General features: G+C 35.0%; 1 protein-coding gene across 3 annotated transcripts in view; it reads left to right on the plus strand.

Moving 5' to 3' along the window:
• KLHL1 (kelch like family member 1) overlaps positions 1-21,744 on the plus strand; it is a 199,294-nt gene that overhangs the window by 105,305 nt on the left and 72,245 nt on the right. For all 3 annotated transcript variants that reach the window (XM_027647106.1, XM_027647098.1, XM_027647116.1), the window contains exon 5: positions 12,265-12,477. In XM_027647106.1, coding sequence (XP_027502907.1) covers positions 12,265-12,477 — 213 coding nt within the window. The remainder of the gene's footprint in view (positions 1-12,264; positions 12,478-21,744) is intronic.

Below are 21,744 nucleotides of genomic sequence, written 5' to 3' on the forward strand. Positions count from 1 at the left end.
ACTGTTTGAAACACAGACATCATACTACTGGTGCCCCATATTTTGTGGCTGCTCTTCCATGGAAGATTTATACTCCAAGGTCCACAGAACCATACACCAATTAGCTTGATTTCCAAATAAATTGATTAAACTATAATAAAGGAGAACAAGTATAAAGATGGGTTAAAAAAATGGAAAAGAAGTGAAAGAAATTTTGGTAAGGCAAACCCCCATATTGCAGTTCTATTTTGTGCTGTGTACTGTATTTAGAAAAGTCCTTTGATAAGCCTCTGATTAGCAACTCTTAAAGAAACATGTGATCAACAACTAGGAAAAAAAGGATGAAAATGAATATATAGATGTCACAGTGTAAAAAGTAACCAATAATAATCAAAAGGGATGTATGATGTGAATCACTCGATTAAACATTCTAATGAATTTTATGGAAAAAGAGCAAATTATGAAATCAAATGGCCTTATGGACAGTAAAAATTACTAAGGACAGTAAAAGCCACAGACTGTCTCTAAGAAGTTGCAAAGAGATCTTGTAAGCATATAATGCCAGATAAAATCAAATAGCGATAAGTAAAAAATAATGGAGCTGGAGAAATCATCTGTATGCATTTAATGAGGGGATCTCAACCGGCTATCTTTATCAGAGAGCGAAAAAATACAGGCAACTTTTATTTATTGAGTTCTGCTGTCTGCTTATGAGAATGTTTGCTGAGCACACAGAGTGGTTGCAAAAGAAGTGGAGCTCTGAGGAGCATTAGAAAAGGAACAGAGGATAAAACAGGAAACACAAAGTCTTACTGTGCTCCATGGTTTTTGTTTGCACCTTTCATACTGCATGTAGCTCTAGTTATCTAATCTCACAAAGAATATATGAAAATTAAAAATCACTGAAAAAAGGATCAGTAATGATTGCACCTAAGTGGATGTGTGAGTACGTTCTACAGAGTAATCTGAAGTCAGAATCTTTTGCCATCCAGTTCAAATAAAAATCCTGCAGCTTAGGTTTTCCTGTTCATGGGAAGAAGCTTGTGCGGTGAGGCTGGTGAATGTACATCTCTCTCCTTGGATTACTGTGAGTAAAGACATGATGGAATGGCACTTCCACAGCATTCTGTTTAGTTGTAGCTAAGGATAATCATGGAATAATAATCAAAAATGTGAGGAAGACCCCTCCTAAGAAAAGAGATGTTTGGGGGGGGGGGGGGGGGTGTTGGGTTTTTTGGTGGTGGGGGAATTATAACTGCTGGAGAAGCTGTAATGGACACTTCAGACATGAATGGCATGAAAAGAGAAAATAGGATATTAGTTTCCTCAATTCAAGAACTGAGCTTCATCAAATCTATTTCAGCAACAGATTTAAAGTAAAGAAAAAGAAAAGGAAATATTTGCCTTCTACAGGCATGTGCTTAAACTCTATAGTGGACTGCAAGGGATTCTAGGAAGACAAAACCTAAATAGATTCAAACTACTATTAAATAAATTGAAGAGAAGTCCAAAAAGGTCTTCTAAACATGTCATACAGAAAATCCCTAAAATCACAAATTCCAAAATCTGTGATACACAGACAAGATAGAACATTCACCATTTAAACTTCCTCTAATCATTGTCAAAATTACATCTGGTCACTGGTCGCAGATGCACCTCTTCTTGCTCTAAACCCATACAGCTGGTTTTATGTCCCATGAACACTTAAGCACTCAGTATCACCTAGATACCTAAATTCTGTGCAAGACTTTATCAGCTATCAATAAGCTTATCTCAATAAATACCATATTTTTAAATGCCATGAGTACCTTCTAAAGCATAAGGGAATCCGGAGTTCCATTCCTAAAAGTTGAGCAAATCCCCATGTTGTTTCAAATTCTTCATTTTAAAGAAAGAATGTTTATATCTCCATTCTACTGTGTTAGGCAGCATAATTTCAGGTGTAAATGTCATCTACTAGTGTTCTGTTTATTTCTAGAAAAAAATTATGTGTTTATTTGTACCAGGTCCTGCACTTGGGTCACAACAATCTCATTCAGCAGACTTGAGAAAGAGTGGCTGGAAAGCTGCCTGCCAGAAAAGGACCTGTGGATGCTGGTCAACAGCTGCTGAATATGAGCAAGCAGTGTGCCCAGGTGCACATGCCATGTGCATGATGCAGTGGCATTCTGACCTGTATCAGAAATAGTAGTGCCAGCGGGACTAGGGCAGTGATTGTCCCTCTATGCTCAGCATGAGTGAAGCCATACTTTGAATACTGTATTCAGTTTTGGGGCCCTCAATACAAGGATACTGAAGTGCTGAGGTGTGTCCAGAGAAAGGCAACAAAGCTAGTGAAGCATCAGGAGCAGAGATCTTGTGAGGAGCATGTGAGGATAATAGGGTTATTTAGCCTGGAAAAAAGGAGGCTCAGGGAGGACCTTATCGCAGTCTACAACTACCTGAAAGGAGGTTGCTGTGAGGAGGGGATCCATCTCTTTCCAAGGTAAAAAGGGACGGGACAAGAGGAAATGGCCTCAAGTGGCACGAGGGAAGGTTTAGATTAAATATTACAAAAAAAATTCTTCACTGAAAGAGCAGTCAAGTATTGAAATAAGCTGCCCAGGTAAGTGGCAGAATCATCATCCCTGAAAGTGTTTAAAAGATGTGTGGATGTGGCACTTGGACATATGGTTTAGTGGTAACAGTTGGACTCAATGATTTTAGAGGTCTTTTCCAACCTTAGCAGTTCTGTATTTCTATGAACTTGAACACAAGCTAATGAAAAAGACCATCAAAACAACCAATAATGAGACACAACTATGAAGTTCTCTTTACTTCCTTCCCCTTCCTAATAAAGTATTTATCCTAAGAAATGAATGCATATCACAGTTAGTTACAGCATAAGATTGTTTGATGTTAACATACAGTCTTGGAGCGAATAAAACAAAGTATCTGTTCCTTCCAAATTTCTAATTTCCAAAACACCAACAAAACAAGACTAACTGTCAGTTTAATCAGTACTATGTGCAGGATGACAAATGTTTTGCAATTTCATTTCAATCTGAAATTTGGCTTTTCGGATTTACATAGTAGGTTAATATATTTTCATCATTAATTTAATAGTTTTTAAAGTGTTTTATCAAACAACTTAATGTGACAAATCTTCAGCAGCCTTGTATCTTGACAACCACTTAAAAGCTAAATACAACAGTTCTTTTAGATTATACCATTATTATTAGTATATACCATTATTTTTTTGGAAAGAGTGTAGAAACCACCATTGTTAATGGTCAGACATCTTTTTGTGAATCATTCTATTTTGTGAAATATTGTGGAATACATTTCAGTCATGTAGGAGAGGACCTATTTCAATTGACTTCATACCCTAACTGCTCCTTTAGCATTAATATGGGTTTAATAATGTGCTTGAAGTTTTTAAGTGCTGTCACAAAGTAATAACCATACGAGTTCCTTCAAATTTGCTTATAGAGTGGAAGTCTGTGGAAGTACCCTTTCAATTGAGAGGTGGTCCTTTCCCACAATTCTTCCTGTATTTTAATGTTTGTCTAATTTGAAATATATTATCTTCTTTCATAGTAATTAAAATTCTCAGGAATGCTTCAGTTTGTGCTGGATGTTAGGTGAAAGGTGGATCAGAGTTTGACAATGAAAAACAGAGTGTGTGTGACAATGATTCAGGCATACAACTCAGGCATTTCCTGAACTTTGTATTTTCCATATTATGGGCTTTTTGTTTTCTGTAGTGCTCTTGGAAGGTATATGCTTTTTCAGTGCAGTGATTTGCTATAATTTAATCAGAAATGCTAAAGTGTTCTTATGTCCCTGCTATGATACTTTAAATATTTGGATTCAGTTGAAATGAATACTGAATCTGAAATAGTAATATAAACTACCATTTTTAAATGCTTCCCTCAAACAAAACTAACTAAAACATTCTCCAGCAACAGCATACATGATGTGACACAACATGCATATGCTTTGAGATGCATAACGAAGATAAAAGAAACAGAGTTTTTGCAAATCTTTTTAGTGTGGAGAGTGATAGAGCAATTTATGATCTTGCAATTCCCTGTGGCTGCATTTTGATTTTAATGGCTAAGTAGGGTGAGGATAGGTTAGTGAATGATTATGAGATTACCAGCATATTTTAGGTTTTATCAAAAGAAAAAGTGTTAATGATTAAGTATCTTACTTTCACTCCTGATCATTACAATCTGGTGTTATAGGACACAGTACTGTGAATGAATTGTAAAAGCAACACCATAACCACTCAACCTTTTTGTGTTATTAAAGATCCAAGAGATCATTTTGAGTTTTTAAGTTTTGGTGCTAATGGGCTCATTAATCAGAGTGAGAAATTTATAATAAGAGTCAGTATGTATGAGTAGAAAACGGACAAGTTCAAATGGGATATTAGACACACATTTTAATGTTCAGATTGATTACTTCTGAAAGCTACTGTGAAAGAGGCAAATTATCCATCTCTAGATGTCATTGAGATGATGCCTTTATAGGAAGCAATCTTCAGTGAATCAGATGTTATTAGGTTCAACAGAAGGGTAACTGGGTTGAAACAAAACTGAAAGGGATTCCAAGGCAGTTTCTTGCTCGGGAAAACTGTTCAACACAAAACTGGGAGAAGTGGCTAATACCCCAGGGTGCTGTGCAGCCCTTCAGAAGGACCTTGAAAGGTTGGAGAGATGAATAGAGAGGAACTGTCTGAAATTCAATGAGTGCAAATATAGGGTCCTACACCTGGGGAGTAATAACCACATGCACCATTACAGGCTTGGGGCTGACCTGCTGGAAAGCAGCTCTGTGGAGAAGGACCTGGGAGTCCTGGTGGACAACAGATCTCCGTGAGCCAGCAGTGTGCCCTGGTGGCCAAGAAGGCCAACAGAATCCTGGGATGCATTAGGAAGGGCATTACCAGCAGGTCAAGGGAGGTGATCCTGCCCCTCTGCTCAGCCCTAGTGAGGCCACATCTGGAGTACTTTGTCCGGTTCTGGGCTCCTCAGTAAAAGAGGGACATGAAACTCCCAGAGTAGGTCCAGCAGAAGGCTGTGGAGATGATTAAAGGACTGAAGCATCTCTCTTATGAGGAAAGGCTGAGGGAGATGGGACTGTTCAGCCTCAAGAAGAGGTGACTGAGAGGGGACCACATCAATGTATAAGTATGCAAACGAAGAGCATAAAGGGAATGGAGCCAGGCTCTTCTTGGTGTTGCCAAACAATAGGACAAGAGGCAATGGGCCTTTTTCATCAGAAACTGATGAAAATATCTCCCTCACTGGAGATATTAGTGAACCATATGGACACAATCATGTGCAATGTGCTCTAGGATAACCCTGCTACCATGCTTGAACAGGGAGGGTGGACTAGGTGATCCTTTCAACCTTACCCATTCTCTGTTTCTGTGAAGCCACGCCATGTAATTGCTTTTGTAAACTGCATCCTAAGTTATTACACTGGTTCTAATCAACCTGTTCCTGTCCTATCCACTGGAAATCTGTTCTGGAGCTTAATGCTTTAATAGCAAGATTACTTTTTTTTGTGATTTCCAGTTTTCTTTTAATCAAATTTGAGTTAGATGAGATTCCTGATAAACTTGTTACCCTCCATCTTTTTTATTTTTCGTTTCTGTACCTGTAATCAATGTAGCCAAGTGCTTCATTAGTATATAAAAGTATGTGATCCTTTACATAAACCAAAATTATCATAACTCCAACAGTTATCAACATTATTGTCATACTGAGTCCAAACTACAGCACTGCACCAGCTACTAAGAAGGAAATGAGCTCTATCACAGCTGAAAGCAGTACAGTAGGGAAGAAAGAAAAGTCATTCTAGGAGAGTAAGAAAGTGAGATTGCCATGATGAATACTTCCCTGGAGTGTTATAATTTAAACCCAGAAAATTGTCCTTCTGCTATCTACATGAGAAGGGTTGCATTCCTGCTGTGTGAACAGCACAATTTAAAATGCTGGGGCAACTCATATTTTCAATACTTGGGAAGTGCTGAGGGTAAATCTTATACAAGTAACAACAAAATAACACAATCACCAGAGTCAGTAAAAGTGTGTGTTCACACTATACAATACTACACCATTTTGATAGTTTGCACTGTGACTCTATATTTTTACTACTTTTAGCCTTTTCAGTCCAAAATGCATCTGGATGATTCACGGTGATGATCTGTTTTGCTATTTCCTTGAAATTGTGCTGAAAACCCTTCCAGTGGCAAATATATCAGTCTGGGCCTATTGAAGTGACAGAAGACAAACATTCCAGTTTTTTTAGGTCCTGAAGTGCGCTCCCTCATTCTATTAACTTTATTTTGGGAGGGTAAATAATCATTAAAAAAGACATCTCTCTCTCCCCCCCCCCCCCCCCCCCCCCCCCCCAAAAAAAAAAAAAAGGTGGAATAATGAATAACAAGAAAACTGGTTTCCAGGCTACTAGAGTTCTATTTTTCCTAGATACCATGCCAGGAATAAAATGTTATGCATGCACTGAGGCTTAACACTGAGAAGTTCCAGGATTCGTAGGATACAGGATCTTCCAGAGCAGTGTTGGAAGATTGTTTCAATCAGGGCAAGCAAGATGTCCTCATCCATCTAGCAAGTTGTATATTTTTTGTGTACAGGTTTAGGCTTCTTGAATCTTCTTAGATGTGAAAAAGAGTAGTGCAGGATGTGTAAGACAAGATCCTTCAGGAATAAAGGAAACAAAAATTAATCATACTGACATTGCTTGAAAGTTTTAACCAGTTTATTGTGATAAACTGGCATATCAGCAAATATCTATGAACAACTGGTTCTGAACTACATTTAGATCATGAAATCTCACAATACCACATTGAATTAGACTGTAGTATGGCTAATTCTGCGGCCTCATATCCTAAGAGCAAATTATTTTTATTTTTAAAAATTAATTTAAAAGTTACAAGTAAAATATTTAGATTGTGGAAGTCTAACTTAGTTATCTAGAAGTCTCTATTAAGATTTCAATATGCTGTGTGAGCTGGTGTCCATAGTCACAGTCTCTTCTATCCTCCCAAAAAAGCAGCACTTGCTGGTCTCTCTTCCCACTGACAAAGTTCAGAGGAGCATACACATATACATATGATTTCTTTCCACTATCTTTTGAACACTCTAGCCTTTATATCCCTTCTGTAATGGTGGCATCGGGCTGGCATCTGGTGCTGGAAGAAACATATAGCTCTTTGGATTACATAGGTCAGATGGAGCTCACTCTCAGATAACATCTGAGATTTGGCTAGAGATTCAGGTTCCTAGATAGAATCTGGGATTTGGCTAGAGAACCAACCCATAAACATATTAATAAATATTGGTCCTTTGTCTAATGGGAGATCAGGAACCTGAAAAGCCCATTCTCCTTAGGAAAGAAGTTACACAATAGGACAGGAGGTGTAGTCTTGTATGATACACAGCAGATATGGAAAACTGAGCATAAAAACAAGAGGATTGAATTCAATGTAACACACTGAAAAAGTTTGAGACTTGACCAAAATCAAAATTTGCTTCTATGTCTTTAGCACTTCAGGAAGTATACCATATGATTTAGATTGGAAATCAGAGTTACTATTTATTAATTTATTTAAATGTTCTCATGAAAACTTAGTGTCTAAGCTAAAAGCTGTGTGGGCTTAAAATATTCATGAACATTAGTTATGTACTAATTAAGTGAAAGCCTAGTAGCTGGATAACTTTTTTTTTTTTCAGCATTAGTTTATGTGGTTTTCATTTTTGCATTGGTAAGGCCACAGCATCAAAATCATATAAATGTAAAATATTTTAAATAAGACCCTTGCATCCAGAACAAAAAAAACTACTAAGCATTTTACTTCCATGGCAACTCTGATGTAACAGGTTCTAAATAGCACTCTCAGAACATGATGTTGTTTTTCAACATATGAAATTATTTAATATTTTTCAGGTTCTTCCTTACAACTTATACATGCTGATTAGTGAAATCAATGATGTAAACATCAATGAGAACTAACTTTTGCAAGATAATTTAATTCCATGTGAAATAGTGATCATTACAAGTCAAGATTAAAAGAAAACAACCCTAATTCATTTGTATTAGTGACATTTTTATAAAGATACATCCTATTAAATTTCATTTGGTAATAGTTTATTATGTTCCTATGATGCACAATCTATTAGATACTCAACTGCTCGCTTATCTATCTTTAAATATAGATATGTTTTGTTTATGTAACTTTACTGTTCTAATACTTCATGGTCATTTAATTCTAACACTGTGTGCGACTGAAAAGGTTTAAAAGTGAAACAGCTCAATCATGGAAATACTATAACCCCAAGGCAATGGTTATTGCATTGTCATTTTTGTGAAAGTGGAAGAGCAATCGAGTGACACAAAACTTTCTTCAAGCAGGTTCAGCGACTTTCATACTTTCTATTGTAAGTTACCTTTTCTGAATTAAAACCAAAAATCCACTACTCCACTTAATTACAACGTTACAGCTTTTGCTGAAGGGAAAGGCTAAGTGAATGACTCATGCAGAAGAGGCATTAGTTACAGCCCAGTTGATCTTATGAGACTTATGGGACAGTGAAGACCAGATCTACGAAGCTTCTTGAATATCAGAGTCAAAAATTACAGGTCCTGAAAACTCGTCCAACACTGTCACATAACCTAGGGCATGCTTTAACGTTCAGCACCCTTACTCTTGTAATTATTTATCAGCCCATGAGGACCTAAGCATTCCTGAAAGCATTTCACTAGAGCAGGATGAGAGGAAATGGCCTCAAGTTGTGTCACGGCAGGTTGACATTGTATATTAGGAAAAATTTCTTCACTGAAAGGATGGTCAAGCATTGGAACAGTCCGCCCAGGAAAGTGGTGGAATAACCATCCCTGGAAGTGTTCAAAAAACATCTAAATGTGGTACTTAGGGACATGGTTTAGTTGTGAAGATGGCTGTGTTAGGTTAATGGTTGAACTTGATGATCTTAGGTCTTTTCCAGCCTTAATGACTGTATGATTCTATAACTGTGCAGCTCAATTCCTATCTTGCACCATAATTAAAATTTATTTAATTTATTCTGAAAATTGTAATGAGTAGATCACAGACATCTGTTGAATCCTGTTCCCTAAAGTGCAAAAATGAAGACTTGACACACTAAAAAAAAAAAAAGGTGGATATTTTTCCACAATAAGCATAGGAGAAATTATTTCTGTTATTATAAAACAGCAAGGCATTGAAATATGCTTTGCTGCTCCAAAAGAAATTAACCTCAAGAAATTACAATGTTATCTAGCAAGTTTTAAGCATTCAGTAGTCAATTTAGGAAATGCTAAGGACTTAAAGGAGAGAATTTTTAGCTCTGAAGATCAAGAACCGGGATTTTATTGCTGCTATTTACATATTTTATATATATATATATGAATATACCATATACATATAATGGAAGTTATATGATTATGTAAAGAATTTTTATTAAATATAATTTTCTACAATACTCATTCCTAAGTAATATGAAATTAGAGTAAGTTTGCATGTTTGGAAGAAGAGATTTGAGCTTGTATATTTTGTCTAAAAACTTTCTTAATTCTACTTTCAGTCAATGGTCAATTAGTACAGAGGCTGGAATAAGTTATTTTTAAGCATATATACAAATAAAAAGATAAAAATTATAAAAAATCTTAATAAAACCTAAAATTATTATTCTGAAGTTAGAGCTCCTTCTTTGAGTGTTATTAAAGTTGTGTGAGTTCATTAAATGTGTTCCACCATCACAATGCTTCTCTATAATATTAGGTCTTTGTATTAATATGCTATTGCAAAGTTTGATGTTAGTTCCTATTAAGAAGTAGAGTAATATTTTTTTCATAATGAAATTTAATGTCAGTTTAACCAGGTTTAATTAAACTTTGGCTTATAAATCATTTTATTGAGAAGTGCAATGAAATTTTCTGAGTTTTATGGCTTTTTAATTAAAATTAATTAAGCCAACTTGTGGTTAAGTGCCTGCAAACTAGTTCCCTTACATTTCCAAGCTATCGTGCAATGTTCTAGTCACACAATTTATCAGGAGTTAGTGGATTAAAACACCATTACATAAAAATCTATTTTTTTAGGGACATATTGACATTTAATCAAGTAATTTTAAAAAAGAACTGACTCATGTTTTAATCCAATTATCTCTTACGTTAAGATAATTTAAGAGCGTGGTTAATACAGTCCATGACCACATGAACACCTTTGACTGTCTTTGTGTCAGCATCCTACTTTGTGTATATATGTAAAGTTAAAAAGTAACTCATTGAAAGTTTTACATATAAAAGTATTTACATTCATAGTAATAAGCATAATTTTTGGCTTTATGTAATTTATTCTATCTGCACTTATGTATTTCATCTGTAATTACATTACATATTTCAAGGAACTTCTGTCTGTCATGATTTTGTTATATCTATGTCTTTGTTATTAATCTCTGCTACCTTATGTAAAATAATATGCAGTTAATTTTTAATAAATTCGTTTAAGCAGTAAATTTCAAAAAATTTAAAGTTGGAGAATTGAAATAGGAATTTCCTTCTATTGCATGGGATGGAGGAGGACAGCATGTGACACACTAGAGCCAGAGTATAATTCTGATGTTATAAATCTTGCACCTTTTTTTCCTGCATTTGTTTTAATGGCCCAGACCCAAACAAGCAATTATAGACAGCATTGATTTGGATTTTGATATGCTAAGAATGGAATCAAGTGGGTGTAGCAGTCAAAGTATCCACTGAGTATCCCTGAGTTTTGATGTTCTTACACTTCATAACTGAAGTTTGTCATTCCTTCCCTGTTTCTTGTCTTACTTTCACAAAGTCTATCCAAAATAGCATGAAATTCATTATTATATTTTATCTATTGGATGCTATAACTTACTGCGCCTTTTATTACTTTTTGAATTTTTTTTGTTTTTATAAAAAATAAGGGTTTTTTTCATGTGCTTCCAGTCTGGGACTACTTCACATTCATCTCAAAATTGTCTATGAATCAAGAATTTTTATTTCTCCATGGAGATTAGGGACTTTAAAAATATGTTTGGAGAAAAATACCCTGCAAAACTGTGATTCTATTGTGTCCTGTTAATGTAGAGTAGGTAGTTCAGAGAGTGATTAATTCAATCCTTGGGATTCTGTCAACCAAATGAAATTTTTTTGTTTAGTTTATAAGTTTTATGTAACTTATATAGTTTTTGTTTATGTCTATCAGCCAAGAAAATGTTATTTTTTTGCAGTAGCCTGGAGGGGGCATAGCTGAGAAACAACGGTTATTCTGTACCACCTCAGGTCATTGCCAGAGGCAGGGCAAAGAGAATCTCTTGAGAGGAGAAGGGGTTCCATCAGTCACGTGAATGAGGTGAAGGGAACTGTCCAGTATTGTCAGGGGTGGGAGTTCCTTTCTTGTATCTTCTCTCATTAGTACTGTTGCTGTCCCTGTTCATTTTCTTACCTCATTACTGATTCCAATAAATTGTTCTTATCTCAACCCCTGAGCTTTACCTTTTGTGCCTCCAGTTCTCCTCTTCAGCCTGCCCCAAGGAGGGGGGAGAGGGGAAAGGCGAGGGAGTGAGACAGCAGCAAGTGGTTTGGAGAGTCTTGGTGGGAGCACTGAACTGCTGAGTACCATTTCTAAACCGTGATGGTATTATAAATTTTAATACTGTGAGACCTTAATTGCTGTATACATTTTGAATGTTAACTGGATGTTAACAATCTGTTCTAAACAAGTTCAAGAAATAATGCTAAATTCCGGTGTTTGATCTTCCTCTCAGCCTTGTCATGTATATAAACTGACATCATCTGGATATTGATAATATAACTGTGTAAGATTGACAAGTTTTTTAAGAAATAGATCAGACAGTGAAAAAGCACAGGAACATATAGTATGTCCATATAAAGATTTACAGTATATTGATTGTGTTGAATTACAACTGAGTTTATAAAAATTTCAAACAATAGCCTTTACTAGTTCTGACAATTCTTAATTACAATATTACCATATAGTCTTCATATTTTTCTCTGAATATATTTATATATGAGTTGTGATTACAGCTGTTGAACTCATCCGTGGTTTGTTTTTCTCATGAGCTGTAAGAATATGGCACAGCATACTCATGTCCGTGTATGGCAGATACAGGCTAATTCTATGGTCTTATTAGCTTTAGCATCTGTTTTTATTTTCTGAAATATTACTGAATTACTGAATGTGAACTACTTTCTTCTTCTCAGGAGAATATAATGGAAGTTATAAGAAATCAAGAATTTTTACTTCTACCAGCTGAAGAGCTGCATAAACTTCTTGCTAGTGATGATGTGAATGTTCCTGATGAAGAGACCATTTTCCATGCCTTAATGATGTGGGTGAAGTATGATATGCAGAGGCGATGCAACGACCTAAGTATGCTGCTTGCTTATATCAGATTACCACTCCTTCCACCTCAGGTATTTTTACAGTTATGTAATAATAATAATAATAATGATAATAATAATAACAACATTTTTATTGTGTTATTGTGAAAACTGTCATCAGTTTATAATCTGCAACTTCTGAATACTCTGTGTGTTTAAAAGAAAACCTGTTCGGAATTAGAAAAAATTATTGATAGCCCTTAACCCTGAGTGATCTCAATAAATTTGAGGAATGGGCCAACAGATATGCAAGAAGGGCAGAGTTGTGAAACTGAAGAAAAGCAACAGCAGATTTCATAGCATGCTAAGAATGACAGATGGAATAGCAAATATTCTCAGAAAAAAAACAACCAAACAAAAAAAATAATCAAACACATGAGACTTATGATGGATACCAGGCTGAGTATGAGTCAACCATATGAATGAGGAAAACTGTATTTTGTTCTACAGCAGGAAAAATTCTGTCAGCAAGCCATATGAAGTTATTATTCACATAATACCTGGTACTGCTAAGTCTGCACCTGGAATATTGTTTCCAGTTTTGCACTCCACAATTCACAAGGCATAGGAACAAATTGGAAAAGGTGCAGAGATGGGTTACCAAGATGGTATATCAGCTAGGAAAGGAGAAGCTGAAGAAATGGAAGGGAAGGTCATGGAACCAAATTCTTGAGAGCACCACATAATGTAAGAAGAGGCAAACACCCCAACTTGTAGCATGGACAGTTCAGGCTGGACATTGGCTTGAGGGGAATCACTTGGAATGCAGTGAACAAATGCAGCTATTTTTTCAAAGTCTAAGTGATCTTCTTCATTTAAGGTTTTCCTGAATTCCTAAATCCAGTGTTGGCACTAGCCCTGATTTGAGTGAGAAGTTTATCTAGTTGGCCACTGAGGTCCTTTAGATCTCCCTTCCTATGAATGCTTCCACGAATCTGTGAGTCAGGCTTCAGTTTCCTTTTTTTTTTCCAGACAACTAAATAGCAATTTTTTTCCATGTTTCCATACTATCATTCTCCTTCCAGCTAGTGTACTGGGTCTGGCTGGAGTGGAATAAACTTTTTTTATGGCAGCCCCTATGGTGCTGTGCTTTTCACTTATGGTTAAAACAGCGTTGGTAATACACGTTTTGGCTATTGTTGAGCTCAGAGGGTTGAGCAGTTTTGTTTTGTTTTACATTGCAATATAAAATGTGCAAAGGAAACAGTCAAATATGACAATTTTAAAGGTTTAATTGTCAAAAATGAGTTTTTTATTTTTCAACATCTATGCCAATTTAGAAGGTCATGCACAACACTATACATAATCGCAGCGTTCAAAGTGGTTTGTTTTTTTTTAATCTACCAAGCACTTAAAAAAAAAAATATCTTAAGTTGTTCACACAACATTCTCACCTCTAGCTCTTATTGTGTCGAATGATCATGAAAACTTTGTTGGTTACTGGTCTCTGCACTAGTTCTGAATAATAATTTTCTTTATAATAATATAATATTCTTTATAATTTATAAGTTTCTATATAATTACTATCTTCAAGATCTACCAATAAGTTAATGAGTTAAGTGAGGCTATTGACAGTAGTCAGATGAAAGGAGTACAATGGTTTTGTCTGTTCTGTGAATTGCTGAAAATTATGAAAAAATTAAAAAATTTACTTTCCTTTTCAATAGTCTTATGTAAATTATCAGGTTATGTATGTATGTATGTGTGTAAGGAAGGTAATGGCCTCATTCTTATCTAGGTTCCCTTTCTCATGAAAGGCTGGATGAGAAGATCTTTCAGTCACTTCCAACCGGGGCTGTTCTGGGCTTCTGTGATTCTATGGTTCTGTGGTTTCACAATATCTGTTGAAACAACTTAGAGGCGAGATTTCAAACTGCTTTTATATTCATAAGCTTTAAGCCTGCTGCAAATTCTAAATATATGGCTCACAAATTTAGCTGCATTCATCCAATCAATAGGGATTTTACTACATCTAGACATGCCTTACTTTGCTTACCCCTGAACTGCTATTTGCATGTAAACCAGTGATCCCAAAATTACCAAACTGAGTGTTTTAGCTCTTTATCCATAATGTTAAAGGCAATTCCCTGTATAATTGTTGTCTCACATGATTGACACTTACCTATACACTCCTAAAACAGTTGTGTTAACCTGAAAATTAATTCCATTGTGTATCTTTCAGAAAATTTCTCTGTCATTTTCATTGCACTGAGAAATAACTGAATAGCTCTCTGGAAAGAAGCCAGGTCAAAATTAGCAGCTAATGATTGAACCTTTGAGAAAAAAAAATTCGAGTTCCTTACTTTTGAATTCACTAAAAAAGATGAAGTCATAGTCTACAAAGATTATTAAGTTTGGAAAGATTGTACTGAGATCCTCTTAAAATGAATGTTTAAATCTATTTATAGCCTGAATTTTCATGATACCTCATTTCAGTCTCCAGGTGCAGTAAGTATGTTGGCAATGTATACTTAAGCAGTACGATATCAAACAATGTAATTCATAATTCAATAGCAGAATTATCAGAAGCTAAGCAGTATTAACATGTTAAAAGGAAAGTATCATGAAGATGAAAATGAAATAATAGAACCTGCCACGTTACCATAGAACTTTTTTGCTCCTTTCATTTGCCTGAAACAATCTGCTGAACTTAAACAGTTTATGTTTCTTCATTCAAGTCAAACTAAGAAAGATTGGTGGCTTGACCAATATAAGAAATTGTTTCACATTTAGTCACTTCCTTCCAATAGGCATTGCAGATATTTTATGTTGGTCCATACAGAAAACATATCTTAATTTATGCTTTTTGCACTTTCCTTGACTTACTGACAATAGTTTGTCTAATGCAGCTCAAGATGTCACCTGTCTTCTTTGAGACACGGACACAGTACTGGCTCCTGTTCTGACAAGCTACTTGTGGCTACTGGTGGCCCCCAGCCTATATTAGTGCATGAATATACATACATATACACATGGACATAAACATATACATTTATTTCATTCTTTTATAGTAGAATGTTCTTATAAACCTTTTCCTTAGAGGTGAAATTCCGCGGTTGTGGAGAGATATATCCATTAAGGTCTGATTAGAATAGCCAAAGGTGTTTCCACCTAGCTCCCTGATGACATGTGATATAGTGATTACCGTCCCCACACCTCAGGGAGCAAAACAATTCATTTAAACCCTCACTAATTCTACACAGACAAAAGTCTAACCTTGTCTGCACTTGAAACTAAAACATTAACTTCTGACCATGAAGGCAAACAGTGTAGAAGAGTTTATATCTATTCAGCTGTATTTTCCTTATCTTTCTCTCTACCTTTTCCAAAACAGAATAGTTTCTTCTGTGTTTGTATTTCCTATTCCCTGACTCAAACTGTATCTGGAAACATTCAGTGTAATTCATCAGCATGTTTGAGTCTCTGCCTATTTTGATTACTAATGATGTAATCACATTTACTAAGATGAAAGCTGGTTTCTGCTGTTTGTCTATACACAGTGCAATGTATCTGTTAATGTTGAGCCTACAACACAAGCCAAAAATGTATGCAACTTCTATTGGGCAAAACATTATTTCATGGTGTTTTTTAAGAGTGGAAGAAGTTGCTAATGACACTTGGGCTGCTGAAGGAATTTACAAGCAAGAGTTAGAAGTTAACATATAATACAGAGTACCTAGAATAACATGACAGTAAAGAGTGAGGATGTTACACTTTGGGTTTCAGTGTTTCTCAGCAAAGATGTGCATGATATAAAGACCACAAGTATTTCCTTGTAGAAATGGTTAAGTTAAAGATAACTTGTACTCCACCAGTGTGCTATGTTTATAATGGCTGTTCTTTGCAACTGTTTGTAACAGCAGATCACTGATTAACTGGGAAACTTAAAAATAGCATAGGGTAAAGCGTAGGTGTTACTGCCTTTTCCTCTGCAACACTTTAAATGATATCACTTTCAGAGGCTTTGCGAATCACATCAGTAGAATTTTGCATAGTCTTTGAGTGCTGTGACTGTGGCTCAGATTCAGTAAATCTAATATAGGCATCTAAATTAGATTCCTGCCCAGGAGCAGAAACAATGCAGTCCTTATAAAATGAAGTACTTAAATACCCTGTAACTCACTGGAGAGAAAGTGAATGGGTCCACATGGGTCCTGTTCTTATTTATACAGAGATGCTGTAGGTAACCTGTAGGAAATGCTAAGCCTCTAAATCCCCTTAGAATGCACACATTGCATCTGACTGTACATGATTTTAAAAGTGTATATGAATTTGCATGTAGTAATGGTGTAGAAGCCCTTTAAATCCTAGCTTGGATAACTGACACTGTGAGGTAAACTTATAAATTCCTTCTCCAGCTCAGCTAGCATTTGGCAAAGAGGTACTGCCAAAAAAAAAAAGCAAATTTACCAGGCAGTTGTCAAACTTAGGTTCATCGAGTTCTGACCTTTTCAATATATATTGAGCTAGATGAAACCGAAAGTTCCTTTGCTTAGCAAAAATGGAGGGAATCATTCTATGTCAATCAATCTTTAAATTTCTTCTTCAGAGCAGTGTGATTGATAATATGAAATGAGAAACTTTTTCAGTTCTCTAACCACCTCTCGCATCACTAGAGAAGTGCAGCTTATAAGAATTTTCACCTGACTAGAGTTCTAAGCTTTTTAGAATGGTTCTTCCCTACTGGTCTGGGGTAAATGCGAAGTATGTGCGTATATTCAGTCATACTCTACAACATTTTGTGAATTCTTTCAATCATTTCCGGATGAATTACATACCAGTAGATTATAACTTGAATCCGAAAAGACTAAAGGTATGATACAGCTTCTTATTCACCTTTGTGTTTCCACATCAGCTGGATTCCTAACCTCCCACTATAGGCAATGAAGATCTAGTGCACTTTCCAACACATAGGAACAAACCTGTGTGCTGATTTGAGAGGTTCCATGATCATGTTTTCTGGGTCCCAGAAGATTATCTGGAAACATTCCTTCATAAATCCAGTGCTGTATTTACTGGCCCTGTGTGGATTCTTAGATGCCATGTGGCATGTCAAATGGTGCTAAATGCTTGGTTTTGTGCAAGTGGATTAAGCAATTACTCAGTTTGAATGTCAGCCTCTATCGGAATAATATAAATTTGGGAATGTGAGGAAGTGTGACAGTATTTTTAAAGTAATATATATGCTTATTTAAATAAAAGAAAAATTAATTAATTAAGAAATAATAAATTCTCAGTCCATAAAAAATGACATTTCAGAGAAACTTCTAGGATAATCTCCATATTCCTCTATTAACTTATCATTGTAGGGGAAATTTGGGCCCAAAATTTCTGTTGCCTATGAAGTGACAATTAGTTGAGTATGGTCAGTACAAACAAGCTAATCTGTTATTTCTCTACTTTTCTTAGATAGATCATACAGTAAAGCTAACTTATTCACTTTTTTTATAGCAGCTTCTCTGCCTGTGGATGTAACTTGTCAGAGGATACTTTACCTGAACAAAGATATGATAGTTCAGTGCAGTGTGCAGATACAATCCAAAGGGGTTTGTTTTGTTGTTTTTCTTTTTTATCTTCTAGCTAATTCTAAAATTGTCCAGAAGTCCTATCAATATGGCTGGTGTTTCTTGTGTAGATAAATGACATGTGAGCATTTGTAAACAGTGAAAATGATAAGCATTCAAGACAGTTATGGGTGATATTCATTTCCAAATGCATTTGTCTATCAGTAAAGTTTAGTGAATACCAGTAAATATCGGTAAAGTATCACTAAATGCTTTGGAGCTGTCATGGGGTACTGTTCAAATAAAAAGTTGTGACAACATAATTCTATAATACTATTTATCTGAAACACAGGAAGCTTACCTGACTTTTTATTGAGTGTCTCATGATATACTGGGCATATGGTTTGCTGCTAAATATTTTTGGGGTATTTTTATATAGTGGAAGAGTGTATTTTCACTAGTTAAATCACTATTGGAAGTGATCATAAAATACTTGAGGAATGATAATGATGCATAAAAAATACAAACCTTGTCTCTCTTCAATTGTACCTCCACAGGTCATGCAAATATAACTTATTGAATGTAGTGAAGACAAAGATCAATCATTGCTCTCAACAATTGTTAACAATGGGTAGCTTTAAAAGCATAAACCATTATTGTTGTTGACTTGATTGAAATCTTTTAAGCAAAGAAGGAAAGAAAAAGGGAGGTCTAAGACATGAGTTGGAATAACCCTCCATAATATTATGTCTCTTTTTTGCACTGTAGTGCTGTTTTTTGCCTTCTTCATTCTCACTTAAATTGATGCAGCATAATAGGAAAGCACATAATAAGAAGAATTTTCTTTTCTATTTCTAGTTGAGCCATCAACATTTTGGAGATTATGTATGTCCTTAAAGAATTCTTCATATTGGTAACATTTAAACTTGAAATACTATCTGGAAAAGGTGCTTAAATAGACAGTTCCCCTTCTTTGTGAGTTTTTCCTGTCCATCCTTTTTGCCTACTTCTAGGACATGAAGATTATATTTGAATAAGGAGAACATCATTTATGGGGGAAAAAAAGCTTCTTTGATGTTTCATTTCTTTGTATTTATTCTCTTATAAGAGTTTTATGAAAGTGACATGAATTTTGGTAAATTATAGCTAGCTGCAGATAATAGGTAATTGCAGTTAAAAATAAAAAGCCAGTAATTTCCAGTAATTTTTAAATGTAGACTATTAGTTTCTATTGGCTGAATAACATTTGTGTTCTATTTGTTAGCATCTTTCATGCTTTTACTTAATCTTCTGTTTGATTTATCACTTTCAGAGAAAAAAATAGAATTTTATTCAGAAGCGCTTCAAATAAAGACCTTTAAACCAAAGGAGACCAGACAATAAAAACATTTTGTCAAAGGCCTTGTCTTTGTTGGTTAGGGCATTTTTTATATTTTCTCTTTTTTTTAATGTGATTTTCTTTTTGTTCAACTTCCTTTTGAATGCAATTTGACCACTAGAACCTTTCTTATTTCTTAAGAAGTATTTTAACACTAATGCAAAATGTATATTGTTCTCAGAATTACGATCTTAATTTTTTATCTCGAGAAGTAGAGAAGAAAGGATTCCAAGGTATTGGAATTCTATCTAAGAGATATCCATCCCACCTAACTTTCAATAAATACTAAATAATTACTAAATAAATACTAAATAAATAATTACTAAATAATTACTTTAAGAAGGGACTGTTTTCCTAAACTGAATAACATTTGAATCATTAATACATCAGGATGATAAGTAAATTGGTCAAATTAGTACAAGTTTCAAAGATAGACGCAGTAGTACTTGTAGTTCAACAAAAGTCAGTATGTGTGACAAAAAAGTATGGGCATATTAACAAATTAAGTTCAAGTTTGAACAGCATCATAGAAGAAAACAAGGGTCCACTTATGGAAAATAATACTGAAGATTTAATAAATGGTCTTCATAAATCATAAGCTTTGGGGAAGAGTTAATTTGAAAGTGATTTCAACACCACAGTTTAATTACTTGCTACAGATGCTACCAATGAATATTCCAATTCCACTGCTTAGTTTATTCAAGAGGAGGGGGGGGAAGTCAGTTTCTTCATTTCTGTATCAAATGTACCACCTCAGAGAATGTATGTGTAAATGGTTGATTTTTTTCTCTAATATATTTATTAGGGTAATGTAATGACAGGTTAAGGAAAACAAATTTCAACTATGCTGTATTCTTTTTGGTCTGGGTTGGGTTTTGTACCCTGATGTGAGGGGAGAATAGGGAGGACTCAGGATTATAACTGAAGGGTAGAAAGCCAGTTTAAAATTTCTTCTGAATATGAAGTTATAATGTGTGTGCAAAAAGGAGAAATTGCAAATCAATTAAAAAAATCATAGAGTTACAACATGGTTTCAATTGGATGTGACCTTAAATATCATCTACTTTCAACCCCCCTGCCATGGGCAGAGATGTCACCCACTAGACCAGATTGCTCAAAGTCCCATCCAACCTGGCACTGAACACTACCAGGGATGGGCATCCACTTCTCTGGATGACCTGTTCCAGTGTCTCACAATGAAAAAAAAAAAAATTAGATTACTTAACTCACTATTATCTTTATCCCGTAAGTTCAAACCTTTTTAGGTAAGAAGCTTAAACATTATTAAACAATAGTCTTTATAACAAGAGCATTTTTATCTGGTAGAAGTAGCTCAGAATTTATTTGTTTCATAAAAAAAGAAGTAGCACTTTGTGGGGGACTTTTTTTTTCCTTCATGTTTGCAGTGGAGCACAAATAACCTAACTGATATTTCTTAAAATGGGTATATTTATATATAGTTCTAATCAGAATAGCAATTAATTAAGTTGAAATCCTCAGTTACAATAGTATTACAGGCATTTCTTGCAATTGTATTACAGACAGAAAACACGAAGTGTCAAAAACTTATTCCTTTCACCACATTAGGCAACTGAAATGCTTGCATTCATAAGCCAATATTATGATGTAGAAATAATGACCTCTACCAGCTTTAGACAGATAAAAAATTCTACTAATTGGAGCTTTGTCCATAGAAACACAGTGTTTCCTAACAGCTAGAGCAGTGTAAGCATGGTAGGACTTTGAAAGTATAACTAATCTTATAGAAAGTTTCAAATTAGTAGTTTTCTACTTTCCAGAAATTCCTATGAACCCTTTATTTATTTTTCATTTGTATCTCTACAAAGAGCAACCATGACCTTACCTTTCAGAAGTCTCTATCCTTTCCTGGTAGCTACATTACTATGATCATCAACAGTAACCAGCCATAACAAATCTGTACATGGAACAAGACTCATAAAAGGGACATGATGGCTAATCAAATATCTCTCTTGAAAACCATTCAATGTGCAAACTTTCAGATTTTTCTTTCATGTGGTAATCTGTTTCTCTGACTCAAGGTTGTCAAGTGACTTCAGATGTGTTTTGGATCAAGAAAGAGACTTATTGGCTTTGTTAAATGAAATGTACCATAAAAATCCACATTTCATTCATTCGCAATTCATTTAAAGGACTTTAAACTTTTTGTTCTTCTCTTACAATTATTAATGCTATTAAGATAATTCTAATCCTCTGTTCCACATGACATTGGCATGTAAGTTTCTAAGGGCACAGGACTCTTTAAGGTTTTTCACAGGGAGAATGCATCTAGATACTGGGATGGTTTTTAGAGAACTGAAAGTTGCTTTCTGTCTGTGATAAAATTAGTGATTGAGTATGAAATTTAATACTAATCAGGGTATAGAATAATTATATGTT

Source organism: Corapipo altera, unplaced genomic scaffold (genome assembly GCF_003945725.1).
Source record: "Corapipo altera isolate COAL_440 unplaced genomic scaffold, ASM394572v1 0, whole genome shotgun sequence".
Classification (NCBI taxonomy): domain Eukaryota; kingdom Metazoa; phylum Chordata; class Aves; order Passeriformes; family Pipridae; genus Corapipo; species Corapipo altera.